Genomic DNA, 24,544 nt, shown 5'->3' with positions numbered 1-24,544 from the left:
ACTTTAAGTTTGAAATAGGTTTTCAAAATGGCGGCCGTGGCGGCCATATTGGATTTCTGATCGACCCGAAAAATAACAACACTTTGTCAGGACCATGAGGCGATCATTCCTACAAACTTTCAGTTCAATCGGCCCAGCAGAACTTGACTTTAAGTTTGAAATGTAAAATGTTAACGGACGACGGACGACGACGGACGAAAACGGATACTCCTTTGCCCATGACTGAAGGTCAAAGTCCTTTATTTTAACAGTCTTCATAGGTCTCTAGCCCAGCCACATATCATAGGTCTCTAGTCCAGCCAAATATCATAGGTCTATAGCCCTGCCAAATATCATAGGTCTCTAGCCCAGTCAAATATCATAGGTCTCTAGCCCAGTCAAATATCATAGGTCTATAGCCCAGTCAAATATCATAGGTCTCTAGCCCAGCCAAATAGCATAGGTCTCGAGCCCAGTCAAATATGATAGGTCTATATATAGCCCAGCCAAATATCATAGGCCTTAAGCCAAATATCATTGGTCTCTAGCCCAGCCAAATATCATAGGTCTCTAGCCCAGCCAAATATCATAGGCCTCAAGCCAAATATCATAGGTCTCTAGCCCAGCCAAATATCATAGGCCTCAAGCCAAATATTATTGGTCTCTACCCAGCCAAATAGCATAGGTCTCTAGCCCAGCCAAATATCATAGGTATCTAGCCTAGCCAAATATCATAGGCCTTAAGCCAAATAGCATAGGTCTCTAGCCCAGCCAAATATCATAGGTCTCTAGCCCAGCCAAATATCATAGGCCTCAAGCCAAATATTATTGGTCTCTATCCAGCCAAATAGCATAGGTCTCGAGCCCAGTCAAATAGCATAGGTCTCTAGCTCAGCCAAATATTATAGGTGTCCAGCCCAGCCAAATATCATAGGCCTCAAGCCAAATATCATTGGTCTCTACCCAGACAAATAGCATAGGTCTCTAGCCCAGCCAAATATCATAGGTATCTAGCCCAGCCAAATATCATAGGCCTCAAGCCAAATATTATTGGTCTCTACCCAGCCAAATAGCATAGGTCTCGAGCCCAGTCAAATATCATAGGTCTCTAGCCCAGCCAAATACCATAGGTCTCTAGCCCAGCCAAATATTATAGGTGTCTAGCCCAGCCAAATATCATAGGCCTCAAGCCAAATATCATTGGTCTCTACCCAGCCTAATAGCATAGGTCTCTAGCCCAGCCAAATAGCATAGGTCTCTAGTCCAGTCAAATATCATAGGTCTCTAGCCCAGTCAAATATCATAGGTCTCTAACCCAGTCAAATATCATAGGTCTATAGCCCAATCAAATATCATAGGTCTATATAGCCCAGCCAAATAGCATAGGTATCTAGCCCAGCCAAATATCATAGTTTTCTAGCCCAGCCAAATATCATAGATCTATAGCCCAATCAAATATCATAGGTCTATATAGCCCAGCCAAATATCATAGGTATCTAGCCCAGCCAAATATCATAGTTTTCTAGCCCAGCCAAATATCATAGGCCTCAAGCCAAATATCATAGGTCTCTAGCCCAGCCAAATAGCAAAGGTCTCTAGTCCAGCCAAATATCATAGGTCTCTAGCCCAGCCAAATATCATAGGTATCTAGCCCAGCCAAATATCATAGTTTTCCAGCCCAGCCAAATATCATAGGCCTCAAGCCAAATATCATAGGTCTCTAGCCCAGCCAAATAGCATAGGTCTCTAGTCCAGCCAAATATCAATGGTCTCTAGCCCAGCCAAATATCATAGGTCTCTAGCCCAGTCAAATATCATGACTCTGGTCTCTATCGTTGTTGAAAAATGAGTTAACAGATGAAACAGGGCGTTCGAAGGCAGATGTTTAATGATTGCTGAAACCTCAAAAGTCTTTTAACTCGAGTGGCCAAACATTGGGTACCAATCAACAGTTCCAGGGAGAGCCAACGCCTTTTCTCTTACTTTAATTAGATACGGTTACTGCATGGTATGCAGGTCAAATGGGGAACAGGGGAAATAAAGTGTTCAAGTCAATCGCAACAAGCTCGCGACAAGTTGAATTTCATTTAATAGGAAATGTCTACCGATTGGTACCAATCGACAAGTAGATAAAGTCTAAATAACAAATTCAATATGAAAATTTTAATCTGAAAGATTTTCCTAGTATTTAGTGAAGTTTTAACAATAAACAACAACATACTGTGTGCAAAATGTCACCTTCAAGATTTGGATGGAAAAATAATATTAACGACAATTGGACCTTTGAGGTTTATACAACTAAACAGTCTTTTTGATTTCAGACAGTGGAATAGATCGACAGAATCAATGTACACACCGTGTAAGGACTATCCACTAAGCCGTGATGTATCATCGTGATAAAACACTGGCCCACCGTCCGACAGTGACGTCCACCGGCCTCTAAAAAGTACTGCTCTCGAAGCAAGGCAAACGCCACCAGTGAGTAGATGAACAGGATGGCTAAACCAAGCAGGGTCACCATCATCAACGACTTTCCTGTAACAAACAGGGTTAAAATCATGTCAATAATTTCTGAATCTATTATTATCAATTGATTGTTTATATGTATTATAATTTGTATACTATTATTTTCTGTTACATTTCAAAATAAGAATGCTGAAAAAAAGACAATGGACTGACAGAACAAGCTTTGATCAAATCAGCTTAAAATAATACATTGGCATAATCCTACATAACACATTATAATATTACAAATGTATGTAGGATATTTGTTTGCATTTTACATCCTATTTACAGCTTTGGTCATTTAAGGTCCTGCCAGGGTTTGGTGGTGGAGGAGAGTTCCTGGAGAAAAAGGACAGACCTGAAGCCATATCTGGGGTCTGCCCGACGTAGGCCTCGAACCCGCGACCCAGCAGTGAAGGGCTAGTGATCCAGACAGTCAGGTGCCTTAACCACTCGAACCCGCGACCTAGCAGTGAAGGGCTAGTGATCCAGACAGTCAGGTGCCTTAACTACTCGAACCCGCGACCCAGCAGTGAAGGGCTAGTGATCCAGACAGTCAGGTGCCTTAACCACTCGGACACCGCGACCCAGCAGTGAAGGGCTAGTGATACAGACAGTCAGGTGCCTTAACCACTCGGACACCGCGACCCCAGTGTATGTAGGAACTAGCTCAGTTATTGTTTCAGATACATTACTTTAACTTGTTGGATATGTTTAATCTTTTAACTTGTTGGATATGTTTAATCTTTCAACTTGTTGGATATGTTTAATCTTTTAACCTGTTGGATATGTTTAATCTTTTAAGTGGTCAAAAGTAATGAACATTACCATTTGTTGTCACAGCCAGAATGACCCGCTTGAGGAGTTGGTTGAGCTCCGCGATATGGAGAAGGTGGAACGCAAAAAAGTAACCATGGAACACGGTCCCAAGTATGGACATTGCCAGGACACACTGAAATATACAACCAGCTGACAATCAATCCTGTGACATGTTATCCTCTTTTACTGGTAATCTGTTATAATTGATCATTCCTTCACTAAAATTCAACTTGAAGTCTACAAGGCAATATTCTGGTATAAGATTACAGAATAATACAGCGCCAGAAAAATGGATTTGTTTATTACAATGAGTTGACAAATATCCATTTCGATTACTGGAAACATTAAAAGGTCATACATTATTTCATATACCTGCTAGAAAATGACTTGCACTGTGGATTAGCGTATGTAAATTTCTGTTGTATATGAAATAATCATGATACAGATTTTTCATCCCTTTGTTTGTTTATTTGTTTAATTGGTAACTACAAACGTAAACGTGACACTTTCTATATTTATTAACAGCTAACATAACTGTTAAGAAGAATATTTGATGTACAATATACGTATACCTTACCCAGTGTTTAATGATACATTACATTTTTGTTCCATGTAAGTAACTATCCATAGTACTTTTGTATTATTCTGTCTTCAATAATATGAAATATATATCGCATTCTTCATTTGGAGGAAATAAATATAAATATAATAATACGCACCAGATAATAGAGAGACTTGAAGCTGTAGATTTTGACCTCTAAATGTGAGTCGGTCTTTTTCTCATGCCATGACTTAAACTCCATATCATCATCCTTGTTCTTCCCCCTGATCAGTAACAAAGCACAAAACGTCAGACAGGGTGGCTCAACTGAATACTCAGTAGTTATGTTTAAAGTTCAAAAACAGTTTAGAACTAAGAACAATTTTTAATAGTTTTCTCAATGTAAGCCTTCCTTTCTTTGCTTTGAGCATTTTTTTTTTAGCTTTCACAGAAATAACAGAAGCTGCATTTGTTGGAACACGAGAATAAGTTTCTTTCAGAAGTTTGAATCGACGGGACGTATAAATAACTTACACAAGGCGAAGGAACAGATTCCAGGGTGGAAACGTTGGACTGTTGGAGATGAGAAACGTGACATATATAAGGAAACACAGGAAGTTGTGTATCCCTCCTACTATATAGAGGAATATGTAGTAATTGTCTATACTCAGCTCAGGAACAGACCTGTCAAACATGAAAAATAAAAAAAATCATTTAAATGTTCAATACAACCATCTTATCATTCCATTTTATCATTAACATCACTAAATTTTCTTGACACTTGGCAAACACTTGAAATGTGTGGAAGATATACGATTTGTTACATCTTATTTTAGCTGATTCTCTGTCAAAAGATAGCACGCAATCTGTATTTTGTATACCAATGACTTACTACTTTGTGATATGTACCACTACCCCTCACTTACGACTGTATATCGGAGGCCAATACCCCTTACTTACTACTTTGTGATATGTACCCCTACCCCTCACTAACGACTGTTTATCAGAGGCCAATATCCCTTACTTACTACTACTTTGTGATATGTACCACTACACCTCACTTACGAATGTTTATCAGAGGCCAATACCCCTTGCTTACTACTACTTTGTGATATGTACCACTACCCCTCACTAACGACTGTTTATCGGAGGCCAATATCCCTTACTTACTACTACTTTGTGATATGTGCCACTACCCCTCACTTACGAATGTTTATCAGAGGCCAATACCCCTTGCTTACTACTACTTTGTGATATGTACCACTACCCCTCACTTATGACTGTTTATCGGAGGTCAATACCCCTTACTTACTACTTTGTGATATGTACCCCTACCCCTCACTTATGACTGTATATCGGAGGTCAATACCCCTTACTTACTACTTTGTGATATGTACCCCTACCCCTCACTTATGACTGTATATCGGAGGTCAATACCCCTTACTTACTACTTTGTGATATGTACCACTACCCCTCACTAACGACTATTTATCAGAGGCCAATATCCCTTACTTACTACTACTTTGTGATATGTGCCACTACCCCTCACTTACGAATGTTTATCAGAGGCCAATACCCCTTGCTTACTACTACTTTGTGATATGTACCACTACCCCTCACTAACGACTGTTTATCGGAGGCCAATATCCCTTACTTACTACTACTTTGTGATATGTACCACTACCCCTCACTTACGAATGTTTATCAGAGGCCAATACCCCTTACTTACTACTACTTTGTGATATGTTCCACTACCCCTCACTTACGAATGTTTATCAGAGGCCAATACCCCTTGCTTACTACTACTTTGTGATATGTACCACTACACCTCACTTACGAATGTTTATCAGAGGCCAATACCCCTTGCTTACTACTACTTTGTGATATGTACCACTACACCTCACTTACGAATGTTTATCAGAGGCCAATACCCCTTACTTACTACTACTTTGTGATATGGACCACTACCCCTCACTTACGGCTGTTTATTAGGGGCTAATACCCCTTACTTGCTACTACTTTGTGATATGTACAACTACCCCTCACTAACGACTGTTTATCGGAGGCCAATCCCCCTTACTTACTACTTTGTGATATGTACCACTACCCCTAACTAACGACTGTTTATCGGAGGCCAATACCACTTACTTACTACTACTTTGTGATATGTACCACTTCCCCTCACTAACGACTGTTTATCGGAGGCCAATCCCCCTTACTTACTACTTTGTGATATGTACCCACTACCCCTCACTAACTACTATATATCGGAGGCCCATACCCCTTACTTACTACTACTTTGTGCTATGTACCACTACCCCTCACTAACGACTGTATATCAGAGGCCAATACCCCTTACTTACTACTTTGTGATATGTACCCACTACCCCTCACTAACGACTCTATATCGGATGCCCATACCCCTTACTTACTACTACTTTGTGAGATGTACCACTACCCCTCACTAACGACTGTTTATCAGAGGCCAATCCCCCTTACTTACTACTTTGTGATATGTACCCACTACCCCTCACTAACTACTATATATCGGAGGCCCATACCCCTTACTTACTACTACTTTGTGCTATGTACCACTACCCCTCACTAACGACTGTTTATCGGAGGCCAATACCCCTTTCTTCCTACTACTTTGTGATATGTACCACTTCCCCTCACTAACGACTGTTTATCGGAGGCCAATTCCCCTTACTTACTACTTTGTGATATGTACCCACTACCCCTCACTAACAACTATATATCGGAGGCCCATACCCCTTACTTACTACTACTTTGTGACATGTACCACTACCCCTCACTTATGACTGTATATCGGAGGCCAATCCCCCTTACTTACTACTTTGTGATATGTACCACTACCCCTAACTAACGACTGTTTATCGGAGGCCAATACCCCTTACTTTCTACTTTGTGATATGTACCCACTACCCCTCACTAACGACTGTATATCGGAGGCCAATACCACTTACTTACTACTACTTTGTGATATGTACCCACTACCCCTCACTAACAACTATATATCGGAGGCCCATACCCCTTACTTACTACTACTTTGTGATATGTTCCACTACCCCTCACTTACGAATGTTTATCAGAGGCCAATACCCCTTACTTACTACTACTTTGTGACATGTACCACTACCCCTCACTTATGACTGTATATCGGAGGCCAATCCCCCTTACTTACTACTTTGTGATATGTACCACTACCCCTCACTAACGACTGTTTATCGGAGGCCAATACCCCTTACTTACTACTTTGTGATATGTACCCACTACCCCTCACTAACGACTATATATCGGAGGCCCATACCCCTTACTTACTACTACTTTGTGATATGTATCACTTCCCCTCACTAACGACTGTATATCGGAGGCCCATACCCCTTTCTTACTACTACTTTGTGATATGTACCACTACCCCTCACTAACGACTGTATATTGTAGGCCAATACCCCTTACTTACAACTACTTCGTGATATGTATCACTACCCCTCACTAACGACTGTATATCGGAGGCCCATACCCCTTTCTTACTACTACTTTGTGATATGTAACACTTCCCCTCACTAACGACTGTATATCAGAGGCCAATACCCCTTACTTACTACTACTTTGTGATATGTACCACTACCCCTCACTTACGGCTGTTTATTAGGGGCTAATACCCCTTACTTACTACTACTTTGTGATATGTACCACTACCTCTCACTAACGACTGTATATCGGAGGCCAATACCCCTTACTTACTACCCTGTGATATGTACCCACTACCCCTCACTTACGACTGTATATCGTAGGCCAATACCCATGACCAGTGACTTTGTGTGATGGAGTACCACGTACCCCTTAAACAAGAGGCCCAGTGGGCCTGTATCGCTCACCTGGAAATGTTAGCAAAATTGAAGTTAGAATAGTATGATGTCACTGGAGGTGTACATGTATTACATGGTTAGTCAGGGGTAATATTTATATCCAATTGGACAAAATCTTGTCATTCCTAAAATAAAAGGAGGATTTCGAAGAATTTGCTGTTTCCTCTATTGGGCCCCGCCCCTCTGTCCCCAGGGGGGTCAGACCCATCGTTGATACAAAATTAGGTCCCCTTCACCCAAGGATGCTTTAGACCAAATCCTGTCATTCCTACAGAAGGATTTAAAAGCTATTTTTTACTCTTTGGCCCTGCCTCTCTGCCAAAAGGGGGGTCAGACCCACCGTTCATCCCAAATTTAATCAAAATCCTGTCATTCCTACAGAAGAAGAAGGATTTTGAAGAACTTGCTATGTTTCCCCTATTGGGCTACACTCTTAAGCTTCCTTTATACAAAATTGAGTCCCTTTTTGCCCAAGTATGCTCCAGACCAAATCGGGGTGAAATGCCTTAATCCGATAGAAGAAGGATTTTAAAGGTTTTATCTCTATTTCCCCTATTGAGCCCCGCCCCTCTGCCCCGAGGAGGTCCACAACCACCATTTATACAAAATTGAGTCCCCTTGGCCCCAGGATGCTCCAGACTAAATACGGATAAAATCCCTTACCGGTAATCCCTATGGTAGTAGAAGGATTTTGAAGGTTTTTCCCCATATCTCACCTATTCGGCCCCGCCCCTCTGCCCCCAGGGGGGCCACATCCACCGTTTATACAAAATTGAGTCCCCTTGCCCTAAGGATGCTCCAGACCAAATTTAGTCAAAATCTACATGGCCGTTCAGGACAAGTAGTGTTTTAAAGGAAATGTTGACGACAGACGGACGGCAGATGCTGCGGTATGGTATAAGCTCACCATGTTTGTTCAAACCAGGTGAGCTAATTACAACTGTATATCAAAGGCCAATACTCATGACTTGTGACATTTTGATAAGAACCACTACCCCATACTTACAATTGTGTATCTGAGTATGATTAGAACAACTACCCCATACTTACAATTGTGTATCGGAGTATGATTAGAACCACTATCCCATACTTACGATTGTGTATCGGAGTATGATTAGAACCACTACCCCATACTTACGATTGTGTATCGGAGTATGATTACAACCACTACCCCGTACTTACGATTGTGTATCGGAGTATGATTAAAACCACTGCCCCATACTTACAATTGTGTATCAGAGTATGATTAGAACCACTACCCATACTTACGATTGTGTATCGGAGTATGATTAGAACCACTACCCATACTTACGATTGTGTATCGGAGTATGATTAGAACCACTACCCCTTACTTACGATTGTGTATCGGAGTATGATTAGAACCACTACCCCGTACTTACGATTGTGTATTGGAGTATGATTAGAACCACTACCCCGTACTTACGATTGTGTATTGGAGTATGGTTAGAACCACTACCCCGTACTAACGATTGTGTATCGGAGTATGATTAGAACCACTACCCCGTACTTACGATTGTGTATCGGAGTGTGATTAGAACCACTACCCCATACTTTCGTAGGGGGATCGGAGTATGATTAGAACCACTACCCCATACTTACGATTGTGTATCGGAGTATGATTAGAACCACTATCATATACTTACAATTGTGTATTGGAGTATGATTAGAACCACTACCCCATACTTACGATTGTGTATCGGAGTATGATTACAACCACTACCCCATACTTACGATTGTGTATCGGAGTCCCCTGCTACTGTTTTTGGATCCCTCCACACCACCAAGATAACAACGCAGATAATAAAACTAAGGAACAGTACAATGTAATTCATCGGCAGCCTGAAATATAGAAAACAGCATCATCAGTCCACATTCTCTATTCAGGATTGTATTTCCCAATACAATGCTATTTTTAAGATTTCCCTTAATGTTTGATTTAATCTCTGATTTCCTGACCTTTATGGTACTGGTATTCATTCTTGTGACAATTCCAGAATTTAAAGAAATATATGTGAAATTGAGATGTAAACATATACTGTAAATATACAAATTTTCAAAGGTTTTCTAATTAAGCACTTTTCCCCACTTTGAACGTTGCTCTAAATGACATACATTCACTCAATATAAATGTTGTCCGGGGCCGGTACGATACTGTAACTAACCAGCTGTCCGGGGCTGGTATGATACTGTAACTAACCAGCTGTCCGGGGCTGGTATGATACTGTAACTAACCAGCTGTCCGGGGCTGGTACGATACTGTAACTAACCAGCTGTCCGGGGCCGGTACAATACTGTAACTAATCAGCTGTCCTGGGCCGGTACGATACTGTAACTAACCAGCTGTCCGGGGCTGGTATGATACTGTTACTAACCAGCTGTTCGGGGCTGGTGTGATACTGTAACTAACCAGCTGTCCGGGGCCGGTACAATACTGTAACTAATCAGATGTCCTGGGCCGGTACGATACTGTAACTAACCAGCTTTCCGGGGCTGGTGTGATACTGTTACTAACCAGCTGTCCGGGGCTTGTATGATACTGTAACTAACCAGCTGCCCTGGGCTGGTATGATACTGTAACTAACCAGCTGACCGGGGCTGGTATGATACTGTAACTAACCAGATGTCTGGGGCTGGTACGATAATTTAACTAAACCGCTGCCCGGGGCTGGTGTGATACTGTAACTAACCAGCTGTCCGGGGCTCGTATGATACTGTAACTAACCAGCTGTCCGGGGCTAGTATGATACTGTAACTAACCAGCTGTCCGGGGCCGATACAATACTGTAACTAATCAGCTGTCCTGGGCCGGTACGATACTGTAACTAACCAGCTGCCCGGGGCTGGTATGATACTGTAACTAACCAGCTGTCCGGGGCTGGTACGATATTGTAACTAACCAGCTGCCCGGGGCTGGTCTGATACTTTACCTAACCAGCTGTCTGGGGCTGGTATGATACTGTTACTAACCAGCTGTCCGGGGCTTGTATGATACTGTAACTAATCAGCTGCCCTGGGCTGGTATGATACTGTAACTAACCAGCTGTCCGGGGCTGGTATGATACTGTTACTAACCAGCTGTTCGGGGCTGGTGTGATACTGTAACTAACCAGCTGTCCGGGGCCGGTACGATACTGTAACTAACCAGCTGTCCGGGGCTGGTATGATACTGTAACTAACCAGCTGTCCGGGGCCAGTACGATACTGTAACTAACCAGCTGTCCAGGGCTGGTATGATACCGTAACTAACCAGCTGTCCGGGGCCGGTACGATACTGTAACTAACCAGCTGACCGGGGCTGGTATGATACTGTTACTAACCAGCTGTCCGGGGCTGGTACGATACTGTAACTAACCAGCTGCCCGGGGCTGGTATGATACTGTTACTAACCAGCTGTCCGGGGCCTGTACGATACTGTAACTAACCAGCTGCCCGGGGCTGGTATGATACTGTAACCAACCAGCTGTCCGGGGCTGGTATGATACTGTTACTAACCAGCTGTCTGTGGCTTGTATGATACTGTAACTAACCAGCTGTCCGGGGCTAGTATGATACTGTAACTAACCAGCTGTCCGGGGCTGGTGTGATACTGTAACTAACCAGCTGCCCGGAGCCGGTACGATACTGTTACTGACCAGCTGCATGAGGATGGTATGATACTGTTACTAACCAGCTGTCTGTGGCTTGTATGATACTGTAACTAACCAGCTGCCCGGGGCCGGTACGATACTGTTACTGACCAGCTGTATGAGGATGGTATGATACTGTTACTAACCAGCTGTCCAGAGCTGGTATGATACTGTAACTAACCAGCTGTCCGGAGCTGGTACGATACTGTTACTAACCAGCTGTCCAGGGCTGGTACGATACTGTTACTAACCAGCTGTCCAGGGTGTGTATGATACTGTTACTTACCAGCTGCCCGGAGCTGGTATGATACTGTTACTAACCATAGGTTGACTAGGAGCCTGCCCAAACTGTTGGAGTACACCTTCCTCTGGTACTTGATATCCTGGATAACGTCACTAGCCCAGTCCATGAAGTCACGCAGCTTGTTGCTAGGGGAGGTACGGTCCACCTCGTACTTAAACTTCTCCTTGATCTCATTACGTAGCACTTTCTGTGGAACAAAAAAATATAAATAGATTTCTTACTTGATAATCATGTTCCGATTGATTTACTCGACATATCACTTTTTACAGAGAGCGCTTCAAGTGTTTATTCAAGCAATTATATATCATGCAAGTCTTTCTGGTAGTGTGTACAGTTATTTTTGTATATATCTGGCAATAAGAACATGCCTGGTAATAAGTTCAACAATGTTTATTGCTGTTTAGAAGAAATGATATCAAATGCTTCATTGCCCTGTAATTAGCCCAACCCATACTTGTGTCACAGATTTTCTGTTGGCACACATAATTTTTGCAGGATATATGCAATCAAAATTTTCACATGTAGGAATCTATGTTTCTTGCTGACAAAAGTATGACCCTAATGCTGTGAGTGACCTTGACCTACTGACCTTGTCCTTGACCCTGTAGTAGATCTTCTGTAGCACATCATCCTTTAGAATTTCTATGGAGAGTGTGTTCTCACTGAAGAATGTCCACGCAGCTTCTTGTTCTAGTGTTCGTATAAACGCTGAAATAGACAGGAGAAAGATTGTAAAATTCCAATAAGAAAATAAAAGTTATTTATAAGTGATATGTACAAAACACAAAAAAGAAAAAAAAAATACAAATACTACTTTAGACCAAGAAATTGGCAATTTTTGCTTAAAAACCTGTCAAAAATGATCAAATTTATCTATTTGTCAAGTCATTTTAATCCCTGGTTTTGCCTATGAAATATTACACTTTTGTGAAACAAAGTTGACAAGGGTGGAAATCACACAGGGGACTGCAATGTTACAATTAAAATGTATTTTGATTGTGTTACATTAGTCAATTACTCTTAAACACTGATAATTACAGGTTGTGTCCAACTTTTCATCCAAATCCAACTTGCGACAGAGTATGTGAAAGTAGGCAAACCCTGTGTCAGTAACCAGCGTCCTAATCTCTTCAAAATCAGGGTTGTTCCTCTGTAAAACAAACATAACAAATATGTTATGTAAAGGTCATTTATCTGTTATAATCAACATGGAAGGTCAAGGTCTTTTAACTGTTATAATCAACATGTAAGGTCAAGGTCATTTATCTGTTATAATCAACATGTAAGGTCAAGGTCATTTATCTGTTATAATCAACATGTAAGATCAAGAGCATTTATCTGTTATAATCAATATGTAAGGTCAAGGTTATTTATCTGTTATAATCAACATGTAAGGTCAAGCTCATTTATCTGTTATAATCAACATGTAAGGTCAAGGTTATTTATCTGTTATAAACAAAATGTAAGGTCAAGGTCATTTATCTGTCATAATCAACATGTAAGGTCAAGGTCATTTATCTGTTATAATCAACATGTAAGGTCAAGGTTGTTTATCTGTTATGACAATCATACACACTTGTTATGTCAAGGTCATTTACCTGTTATAACAAACATGTACAATTGTTAGGTCATGGTTATTAAAACATATAAGATCATGGTCATTCATATGTTAAAACAATCATGTAAGGTCAATGTCATTTATCTATAAACCTTCTGACCCATACTGGCAGATGGCTGTCCTGTTTATAGTAACAGTTTTATAATATCTATTTATCTTGATTTAAATGTCATCATTCTTTAGATGCCATAATGATTTTTTTAGTATCATTTCATGTCAAAAACAAGTAGCGATCAATATTCTGCAATGAGTACATATGTCCATGAGCTACAACAATGGACAACTAAATGTCTAATGCCGATACATATAGCACACTCGAGGCCATTTTTCTGTAACATATATAGTCAGTATACTTTAACCCCCTTGATTGCCATCTTAAAGATGTCACTACTGTTATAACACAAAAATATACTCTATAAAACTGCAGACATAACTATATGGCCATAACAACCCAGCCTTTTTCATTTCTCTGCAAAAGCACATAAATGGTCAAAAGATTGATTTTCAGCTAAATGGCAAAGTTAAAATGTTCTACATGAAACAACGTAAGCTTACATGTTATTGGTGGAAATGAAAGGTGATGATTGGACTGGAATAAGTACTTGGAAATAATGATGCATTATCGTTACAGGTACAGTGTATTCAGTCACATTATACACTCATTGGCCAGTGTGTAGATTCTGGTGACCAAACAGCTATGGACCATTGCCTCTTTTAAGTTTATTTGATACCTAATACTGTGTCCCAACTTTAAACAGATTTGTTATGAATGATATAACATCAGATTGGCCAGTTTTAAACATTAATCTGAATTTACACAAGACTCAGTTGTATGTCTTTCAGGTAATGGTTGTCATTAATTTTAAGTATTTAACTGTAAAATGTCTGCTACATTTTTTATCATATACCTAGTACACTGAAAACTTCAGTGAATGAAAGTTTGAACTTTGTACGGTACAAATAGTCCAGGGTACCTAATGGCTGTCAGTCAGAATAGTCCAGCGTACCTAATGGCTGTCAGTCAGAATCAAAACACAATAAGATAGAGTATCCCCAGCACATCCTTCGAATATTTGGTAGAAAGATAGAATATTCATATTCTACATACATTTCTTGTTTTTAATAAACATCTACATACATTTCTTGTTTTTAATAAACACAATAACAAGTCGAATAAAGATACGTTCTAACATTTTTCTGGGAGAGAAACCTGTTGGAAAAAAGTTTCAGAAAAATTATTATCAAATAAAATGTGTTTTACATGAAGATATAAATGTATACCTAAATGGAAAAAAATAGTTATAGACACAAACATTGGGTTAGTAATGAGGTGGTCATCTTTTTCACACAATTATATCTAGTGGTCCCTTTCTACAACATGATATATTGGCGGTCACTATTCACACTACAGTACTATAAAACAAATAGAACTGGAGGGAAGTCTCCGTATAGAACTGACACCGAATGGACAACAGATGCTGTGCCATTGTATAAACCCACAGGCACATTGTACCAGGTGAGATAAAAACAGCTGTCAATCCCAAATCAAACGGCATGCTTTTTCATGTACATGCAGTACCAAAATTTAATATGACTCCTTTCAAAATAAACCTCATGCTCCAATCCCGTTGTAGGTATATAAAGTTACATGCAGAGTAAATGTTATTTCGCTGGCATGCTTCAATAGTTATATAGATGTTACCTTAAATATGTTTACAATGGGGGGTGGAATATTTATCTAAAGCATATATCTCATCCATATCCATTCTCAAGCAAAATATTCGTTTATAACAAACGATTTCACTATGAAGTACATGTACATAGAAACATTCCGTATTTTACAACAGACATCACATATTGCCATTCCTTTGATCTGCCCACATATATACATTGTCATACAGATTCTGACTACAGCAAACTGCACTACTTGTAACAGGTTTCCATGCAGAAACACACAGCCTTACCATTTCTGTTAACTCCGGAGTATCATACTATATATACATAGCAAACCTGATACATGTATGTCAAAACTGGACTCAACACGGAATCAATCTATTTTCCAGGTGTTATATATTGGTTTATTAAAATAGATGGAGATATTATAAGATTAATTTGAATGGAAATTACTTTAAATCTTCAAGGTATTAAAAGACAAAAATGGTAAAAAAGAACAAAAACAAAACAAGATGTTGTTAAGATATGTATTCTGTGCCATAATGTAGGATCAACTTCATGTTATTTGTCAATTTTAAATATTATCAAATAGGAAGTCTCTAAAATTATGACTGATAATCTTCTATAAATAGTAAGTCACCTAGCTTGGCCTTGACCTTTGGATTATGAAATATAGTTTTCTCATACTTGACGTTTTCATGTTTGATCAAAATCCATTAAGAAATGAAGTCTCTAGAGCAATGAGACTGAATCAGATTGTAATGGGCAACATTATAGGCAACATCCCTCCCCCCTTTCATATTACATGGTGGTGGTGGGGGGACTACATGATGGTCTGCGCCGAAGTATGATTTCGAACAAAACCCTGATAGTCAGATTTATTCCCTTCTAATGTCTTTTCAATCAAACAAATTATCATAGAATATTGCTGTCCTTGATCCTGTTTCAGGTCAACATAAGCAAACGTGCAATTACAGGTCCATAAAATATAAACAGACAAGCATGTCACCTGGTTAAATGACAGATAATCTACATAAAACGACTCGTCAATTTCCTCAGTAAACCAATGTTTATCAATGATAGTTCCATTTATATTTAGGAGCACACTTGTTTAGATAGGAGAGCTTAATCAGTTTAGGTGGGAGATCTGTCAGTTGGTTAGGTGGGAGATCTGTCAGCTGGTTAGGTGGGAGATCTGTCAGCTGGTTAGGTGGGAGATCTGTCGGCTGGTTAGGTGGGAGATCTGTCAGCTGGTTAGGTGGGAGATCTGTCGGCTGGTTAGGTGGGAGATCTGTCAGCTGATTAGGTGGGAGATCTGTCAGCTGGTTTAACACTTATGACAGACTAAAGGTAAAACAAGCCGAACCTCCGGCTGTCAATTACAATCAATATTGTTAATGATGTACCCTCAGGTCGGGTTGTTAATATCTCAACTGTACAAAGCAGGGCTAAATCTGATATGTGGAGGAATATACCTGGTCATCTTCATGATAAAAATCAACTATAATAAATTAAGCCTCAGTATAAGATTTGAACAATTTCTCAAGGTTCCGATCCGAGGAAATTATTGATTTTCGAAATAGTAATGACAGTTCACATCTCCCATTAAAAATACAGAAAAGAGAGATCCAACACTCCTTACAGAAAATGTGGTAGTGTTCTCGGGGGTTGAGAACCCTTTTATTCCCCTTTGTCTATTACACCTAGTTCCTTTTAAAAGTACACTTTTCAATAGCATTAAAAAAAACCATATCAACATTGTTGTCACTTATAAAGTTTGACCATGCTTTGTTCAGTAATGAAGGTGGTTAAATATGAATGTGGTGTATATGTTTTGTTCTGTGTAGGTTAGTATGCAAAACCTTTACCTCTTTATTCGTGGCCAGATTTGCTTTCTGCACAATAGAGAAACACAAACAAACAGAATGAACACTGGAAGAAACTGTCCCGAAATGTACTTTGATTCGATTGAGGTCATTTTTTAAGGGTAGAAAGTCCCAATGATCTATATATGCTGTATCTCCAAAGAAGGAGAGTTCCAATTCTTGTGACATTTCTCTGACTTGAGCTAATTAAATGCCCATTTACAACAGGGAAGTATATGCCAAATTATGTATCCTAATTTCCTTACTTAAAACACGACATTTCCACCACAGGGAGTGTGTCCACAGTGCTACTGTTTAACATATTTATCTCGCTAACAACATTCTGCAACTTAAATGTGAATACTTAACATACAAACATCAATGTTTTATTGCACTTAAAACACATGTGCATAACCCAAAATTGTCACTGTATGAATATACAGGAAATAACCTAAATTAAATGGGAAAATAAATCATTGCCTGTATACAGTAGCAAAGTGGTGGGGCTCTCTACTTAAATCTCATGCTTTTTGCTCTGTTTTTAGACGACTACAGGTGAGAATTTACATTACAAAGTGCTGTAGGTTATAACAGACAGGCTTACTGGCTCATCAATACGTAGGTTATAACAGACAGGCTTACTGGCTCATCAATACGTAGGTTATAACAGACAGGCTTACTGGCTCATCAATACGTAACTATTTACACATGATACTTAAATTATTTTAAAATTACACCACAACATCACTTTTGAATTTTCATAAAAAAAAATGTACGTAACAGAAACCCCTTGTTAACTGTACATGTTGTCAGGCGGTGACCACCACAATGGAGGTGACAGTGAATGGTGGTAGCTTTTGATTAGTGCTGACAGTAAACATGTATGATGTGCAATAATTAGCAAGCACATGTATTTCTAATCAGTAGTCAATGTGATGGGTAGGACAAGTATATAGATTTAAACTATATCTTAATTCTATATCACATTGTGTTTCTGAATAGCAACATGTGAAGTAATGACTAGACGTGAATATAATCTACATTCCTCTCTCATACGTTTTGGTCCCTCATACCTCTATACTTTCTGAACCTAGCCTTTCATATACTCTACTACGATTCTCCGTACCCATACTTGTTTTGTCAAGCCTCCTTCACTAACCCCCTGCCCTTCTTATCTACTACTTGCTCTGCTAATTCCCTTCCATAAGATCCACCTCTCTATACATGAATCTATCAATTTGCCCTAAATATATGAATTTATCATTTGACTTATACTTATTCAGCCCCTCCCCTCCATCAATGAATGTATAGCCAGGGTGTATTTTGCCTGTCCCTATTCAGCCCTACCCCTCCATCAATGAATTTATAACCAGGGAGTATTTTGCCTGTCCCTTAAGTTCCACCCTTCCATATATGTATTTAGTATTTTTAAGAATTAAGTATTTTCCCCATCCTATTTCATATGCTCCACCCATTCATTTATGAGTTTATGATTTTTCTAGCCCCTTTTCATAAGCTCCAACCCTCTACGTCACTATATGCTCACTATCCCAGCCCTAGATCTACTGGTAGCTAGCTCCACTTTGCCCTACAGTGTATTCACTATTGAATCTGCCATACCTGTATCTGTAGGTAGGACTCAGTCATGGTGTTGACCAGCGTGTCAGTGTCCAGGTACTCCATCACTTCCTGTTACCAACAATTAAACATCAATTAGTGACAATTACACATCAATTAGTGACAATTACACATCAATTAGTGACAACTATGCAAACAAAACGAACATTCTGAAATTCTATACATCAACAAATTACAGCTAAAAAGCACATGTTTTAGAAGATAAAGTTTGTTGTGACCTAATAAGTTGATGAGAAAATTACAAATTTATTTCAAACAGCATATCAACTTTAAAACTGTCGTACAATATACCCAAAAAGATAGGATATTCCACACAGAAACTAAACAGTAATTTGAGTTGTTGAACTATAAAAGTTTATATAGGAAATGTGTATATGAGATTCAAATTGAAAATATATTTTAAATATAAGAAAATACAAAAGGGATTCTATTAATCATATTAAGTGCAAGCATTATTGAAAATAATACAATTGTATTTTGTGATTTCAACACATTTAATCTGACAAATGTAAGCTGTAAAGAAAATGGTAAGTAATTGTTTTGAAGACAGACACACATCTGAGAACATGCAAATGAGTTGGACATAAAGCAAGGAGAAAGCCACACTTGGTGTTTCCTTTAGCTGTGCAGTCTGTACAAGTATATCGGGTATTAATGCTAAAAAAACACCAAAAAAAGACCTTGTTAGTTTCTGACTGTTAGCTAGGGCAATAACATTTCAACCTTGAATTAAGTTTCTGATACTGGTAAATCTTCAAATAAGTGAAATTCAAATTTCAATCATTACTATCTTTAAAATCAATTACATAACACATAGTTAAATATTTCTGATTATTTTTACATTTACCAATTAACAAACCTTATGTTTATATTTTTTTTTCTCTCTCACTTTTTTGTTTTTACAAACCATTGTCAGATATTTAGATCTTTAGATAACAAATAGTTAAATATTTTGTTAAGAATTGTTTTTACATTTACCCATTAACATACCTTATGTTTATCTATATATTTTCTCTGGGGTTTTTTCCCCTTTATTTTTCTCTTACAAATCTTTGTCAAAAGATATAACAATTAGTGTCAGTTTTGAGTCACACCAGTTAGATTTGTGTAGGGTCTTTTCACCAAACTGTGATAAAACTTCACCAAAAAAAATGAGGTGAAACAAAATTAGACATGTACCTGTTTTGTTCTGGTATTGATAGATGCGAATTTATATGATACACCCTAAAACACAAATTGTGGGACGATTACTTTATCTTTTCCAGACTAAGTCCCAGTACTCACACTAAGATGAGGACTGATATATATTTATAAAACAAGACAGTGTGTTAACATCACAACTACAAGAGAAACAGGTAACTTACAATGTATCTAAAATTAATACACACATGCATACACGGATACAGTACAACCCTGTTACAGGAACGTTTCTCGTCTGAAATTTTCCATAGGAAAGCACTACTGAAGTTAAGAATAGTTTTCTAAGCTAAAAGGTTCAGAGTCCCACCATTTTTTTTTTTTTATACAGGTTTAGAAAAAATATTTTACCGTTAAATGATTCTATTTTCTCTATTCACAAAGACGGTTAAAATTTGTTGGCCATTTTTGAGAGTTAGAACATTTTGAAATTATTTTCAGTAATGTTACAGAGAAAGTACTTTAACATTAATATAAGAACTGATGGCAAAGTGGATAAGCTCCAGGCTTTACAACCATTAGGTCCATGGGTCAAATCCCTGTAAACCAGGCTCATTGTGAAAAATGATGTCATTGTTATACATGTATTTCTGTCAGATGACACCTTGTTATTGTATATAGGCAAAAAACTCAGAAACAAGTCTGAAAAATTTGAATCAAGATTATAATTCTTCATTAGAGAAACAAGACAGAGCACTGCCAGGAACTCCCTACCTTAAAGTTTTCCTCAAATTCAATAATGCTTTCCGACATTTAAATATGTTAAAGGAACAGTTTCTGAATTGGAGCCCAAATCTTTTAAATGCATGCTACCATTCTGTAGAAAACATGCTCTCCGGACTGTTGTTCAAATAAAGTTCCTGAAAATGTTTTTTTTGTGGTTGGAAAACAAAGCAGCCAAATTGAAAAAGTTCTTCTGAGCAATAAAACTAAAGTCAAGCGAGTCATCTAAGTACATGTATAAGTTAGTCAGTTTCTTCAGATCCAATATTCCTGTATTTGAAAAAAGAAATCTGGCTTGAAATTAACAGTTGACTACTAGTTGTTACTTCATTTTGAATATTTATCATTTTTTTAACTTAAATAAAATATTTCTTATGGAAGGCTTTCACTTCTATTTTCCAAAAGCATTTTGAGATTTTATTTTATACTTGTTTTTTTTTAATTTTTCAGATGAAAACAATATATGCCAAGCTGGGCCGGACTTATCCCAAAGGTCAAGTGTTTTTGCCTATTAGTGTGACTATGTTTTAATTAATGCATATATATATATACATATATAATTTTAGGGTGGGCTAAATAAACATATATATGTTTAGGGCAGGCAAAATAAATATATGTATATTTAGGGTGGGCTCAATAAATAAATATATTATTAAGGGCGGGCTAAATAAATATAAATGTAATTCTTAAATTCCTTGTCTGAAGGTAAACCATACTTACTATATTTTAAATATTGAAAAAATGAGTTAATGTTGCTTTAATAATTTTACTTCTATTTTCAACTAGATTAAGATTAGAGCATATAGCTTCTTGTGGAAGAGCATGCATACATATTTCTTCACACATTTAAAGCTGATTAAATCTTTTTTCTTTATAAAAGAAAGAAAAAAGGACAACATCAAAAAATCTAATAAAACATCAATGATAGCAAATCCTTTACCATACACGAGGGTCGTGATTGCAACATTTTTAGTATATCCAGGTCCACCTGCACATAAATATAATTCCTATGTATTAGTAAGACTGATATATATATACATTATACTGCTATGTGCTCAGGGCCTAATTATCTCCCTTCCCTAGAGCTGACTATGGTATTTACATTTCACTGCAATATGGTACTTTTAAAATAGTTCTTAATATACTATTCTCGAAAAAAAGAAACACCATCATTAAAAGAGAAACATTTTATAAAGCTTTTGCAATTCAAAGAAGCTCCTCAGAAGAGAGCATTTTCTATATCTTTTGAGCAGATTTGCTAAATGTACGTAGGTAATATCTGTTGTTATTAAGTGATTTAAGTTGGTTGAGATGCAGAATATATACCATAGTCAGGAACAAAGGTCTAGTCCAAGCCTCTTATTACAGGAACAGGGAGGTCTAGTCTAAACCCCTTATTACAGGAACAGGGCCCAGTTGTTCATCGAGCTGCTGAGTAATGAACAGCAATATTTAAAAAGAAAATCAGAAAAATCTAGATAACAACAAAACCAAAAAATTAAGTAACTGAATCTTTCTTTAGCTTATATTTGTCATTTTCCGTAAAAAAGAAACCAATACATGTTTTGTTGCAATTTGTGAATGTTAAAATTATATACTTTCAACAAACAATTGGGCCCTTGATTGTGAAATGTACAGATTAATTATGATTTCTCTAAGGCCAGATTTTGTGCACGACTATAGACACAAGTCTCCCTGTAACAGTCTTACCATCTGTGTTGTGTACTTGCTTTTAGGATTATCCAACTACAAGGAAGCAGGTTATCATTAAACCAAACTAAATATATTTACCTCCCTTGATGAATTATCTCCCTTGTTCAAATGTTACACTCAAGCCTTTCAACACTTTCTTTTCTTTACTGAACAAAGATTTATATGCAAACTTCCAAAAAGTAGATATTTTAATATACATCTGTATTCCAACGTGTGTCTGACAAAAATGTTCATCATGTATAGACCTGACACATTGCATATTAGGAAAACTTCACAAAATTCAAAAGGATTAAATGTTTTTAATCCATCAATTCTATTTTATTGCAATTATAACAAAACAAAACAAAATGCAAATTGAGATTGAATTTACAAAACAATTGAAGAACATTTCTTAGTGTTAGTAAAGAACCTTCTTTGTCCTAATGCCTAAGGGAGTTTCCTACACCAAACAAATATAATGGCTTTATATTTTTATATCTATCATCCTTTCATGCAGATATGCTTTACATGGGGATGTTAATATGAACAAACTGAATATATTTAATGACAACATTAGAACATGCAATATCTTATTCGGGAGTACGTGTTCTGTAATATATACCTCATGATATACAGAAGTACATTTCTAACAATATCGTATTCGGGAGTACGTGTTCTGTAATATATACCTTATGATATACAGAAGTACATTTCTAACAATATCTTATTTGGGAGTACGTGTTCTGTAATATATACCTCATGATATACAGAAGTACATTTCTAACAATATCGTATTCGGGAGTACGTGTTCTGTAATATATACCTCATGATATACAGAAGTACATTTCTAACAATATGAAGTAGGAAAAGAAAAGTTTTATTTGTATAGAATAATTTATAATCAAATTCACATTAAATCTATTTAAGAGCCTACTCTGATAAAATCTAAAACTAGACATTGCTTATGTAATATCAATGAACTTGCTAAGTTTGGGTCCGGGACCATTAATTGCAAACTTGTTCGAGGTATGTATTCTAAATACTTTTGCAATATCTCATATAAAGCAAAGGGAAAACAAAGTTAGTCAAGTGAAAACAAAGATTTATGTGACCTTAACCTTTGATAAAATCCCCTGAAACGTAAACTTGATTGACGTATATGTGTTCTGAATACAAGAATAAAGTTTCATTTGAATCCTAATAAAAACAAAGGAGGTTATAATTAGCAATGACAGGCTTTTTATCTAAAGTAACAGTGACTTTGACCTTGGATCTACGAGCCTGAAATGTGAACTCGCTCAAGTTAATTGTATCACAGTATCTGAACAATGAAAATATGAAGCAGTAGACAAATGACAAATATATTTTCTAAACCCGAGGATTTGTTTGTACTGAATGTTTGCTTAGCAAATTTTGTCTTATCAAAATGAAACTTATGCTGCTGTACAACAGACAAACATACATATGGACGGACGCATGACGGTAGCACAGGGACATTAACGCCATACATATGGACGGACGCATGAAGGTAGCACAGGGACATTAAAGCCAATAAATTTAGGATGGGGAAAATAATTTTGGTATGGAGGAATTAGTTTTGTGTGGATATATATATATATACTCTAGACTGAGGACCAGGTATGGTGCGGGTATTATATATTATTTAACTCTCCGTTATATGCTAGACTAAGGACTAGGCATGGCGTGGGTATTATATATTATTTAACTCTCCGTTATATGCTAGACTAAGGACTAGGTATGGTTTGGGTATTATATATTTTATAAGTCTCCTTTATACTCTTGACTAAGGACCAGGTCCCCCGTGGGTATTATATATTACATAACTCTCCTTTATTCTCTAGACTAAGGACTAGGCATGGCGTGGGTATTATATATTATAGAACTCGCCAATATACTCTAGAGTATATTGGGGAGTTATATAATATATAATACCCTCACCATACCTAGTCCTTAGTCTAGAATAGAAAGGAGAGTTATATAATATATAATCCCCACGCCATACCTGGTCCTTAGTGTAGAGTATATATATATATATGCTCTAGACTAAGGACTAGGGATGGTGTGGGTATTATATATTAAATAACTCCCCTTTATACTCTAGACTAAGGCCCAGGTATGGTGTGGCTATTATATATTATATTACTCTCCAATATACTCTAGACCAGTGGAGAGTGGTGGGCCAGGTATGGTGTGGGCATTATATATTATATAACTCCCCTTTATACTCTAGACTAGTGGAGAGTGGTGGGCCAGGTATGGTGTGGGTATTATATATTACATAACTCTCCTTTATTCTCTAGACTAAGGACCAGGGATGGTGGGGGTATTATATATTATAGAACTCGCCAATATACTCTAGACCAGTGGAGAGTGGTGGACCAGGTATGGTGTGGGTATTATATATTTTATAAGTCCCCTTTATACTCTT

General features: G+C 37.7%; 1 protein-coding gene across 1 annotated transcript in view; it reads right to left on the bottom strand.

The window, feature by feature from the left end:
* The window catches only part of LOC110448078, a 189,636-nt gene that overhangs the window by 10,149 nt on the left and 154,943 nt on the right, over positions 1 to 24,544 (bottom strand). The window contains exons 66-77 of the mRNA XM_021494119.1: positions 22,114 to 22,149; positions 21,344 to 21,391; positions 18,466 to 18,534; positions 16,849 to 16,875; positions 12,727 to 12,838; positions 12,278 to 12,396; positions 11,706 to 11,875; positions 9,490 to 9,597; positions 4,379 to 4,528; positions 4,023 to 4,128; positions 3,313 to 3,436; positions 2,336 to 2,514 (exon numbers count right to left, since the gene is read on the bottom strand). Of these exons, the coding sequence (XP_021349794.1) occupies positions 2,336 to 2,514; positions 3,313 to 3,436; positions 4,023 to 4,128; positions 4,379 to 4,528; positions 9,490 to 9,597; positions 11,706 to 11,875; positions 12,278 to 12,396; positions 12,727 to 12,838; positions 16,849 to 16,875; positions 18,466 to 18,534; positions 21,344 to 21,391; positions 22,114 to 22,149 (1,248 nt within the window). The remainder of the gene's footprint in view (positions 1 to 2,335; positions 2,515 to 3,312; positions 3,437 to 4,022; positions 4,129 to 4,378; positions 4,529 to 9,489; positions 9,598 to 11,705; positions 11,876 to 12,277; positions 12,397 to 12,726; positions 12,839 to 16,848; positions 16,876 to 18,465; positions 18,535 to 21,343; positions 21,392 to 22,113; positions 22,150 to 24,544) is intronic.

Source organism: Mizuhopecten yessoensis, unplaced genomic scaffold (genome assembly GCF_002113885.1).
Source record: "Mizuhopecten yessoensis strain PY_sf001 unplaced genomic scaffold, ASM211388v2 scaffold3819, whole genome shotgun sequence".
Taxonomy (NCBI): Eukaryota; Metazoa; Mollusca; class Bivalvia; order Pectinida; family Pectinidae; genus Mizuhopecten; species Mizuhopecten yessoensis.
The sequence above is the reverse complement of the archived record's forward strand: the minus strand, read 5'-3'. Positions and strand labels throughout refer to the sequence as shown.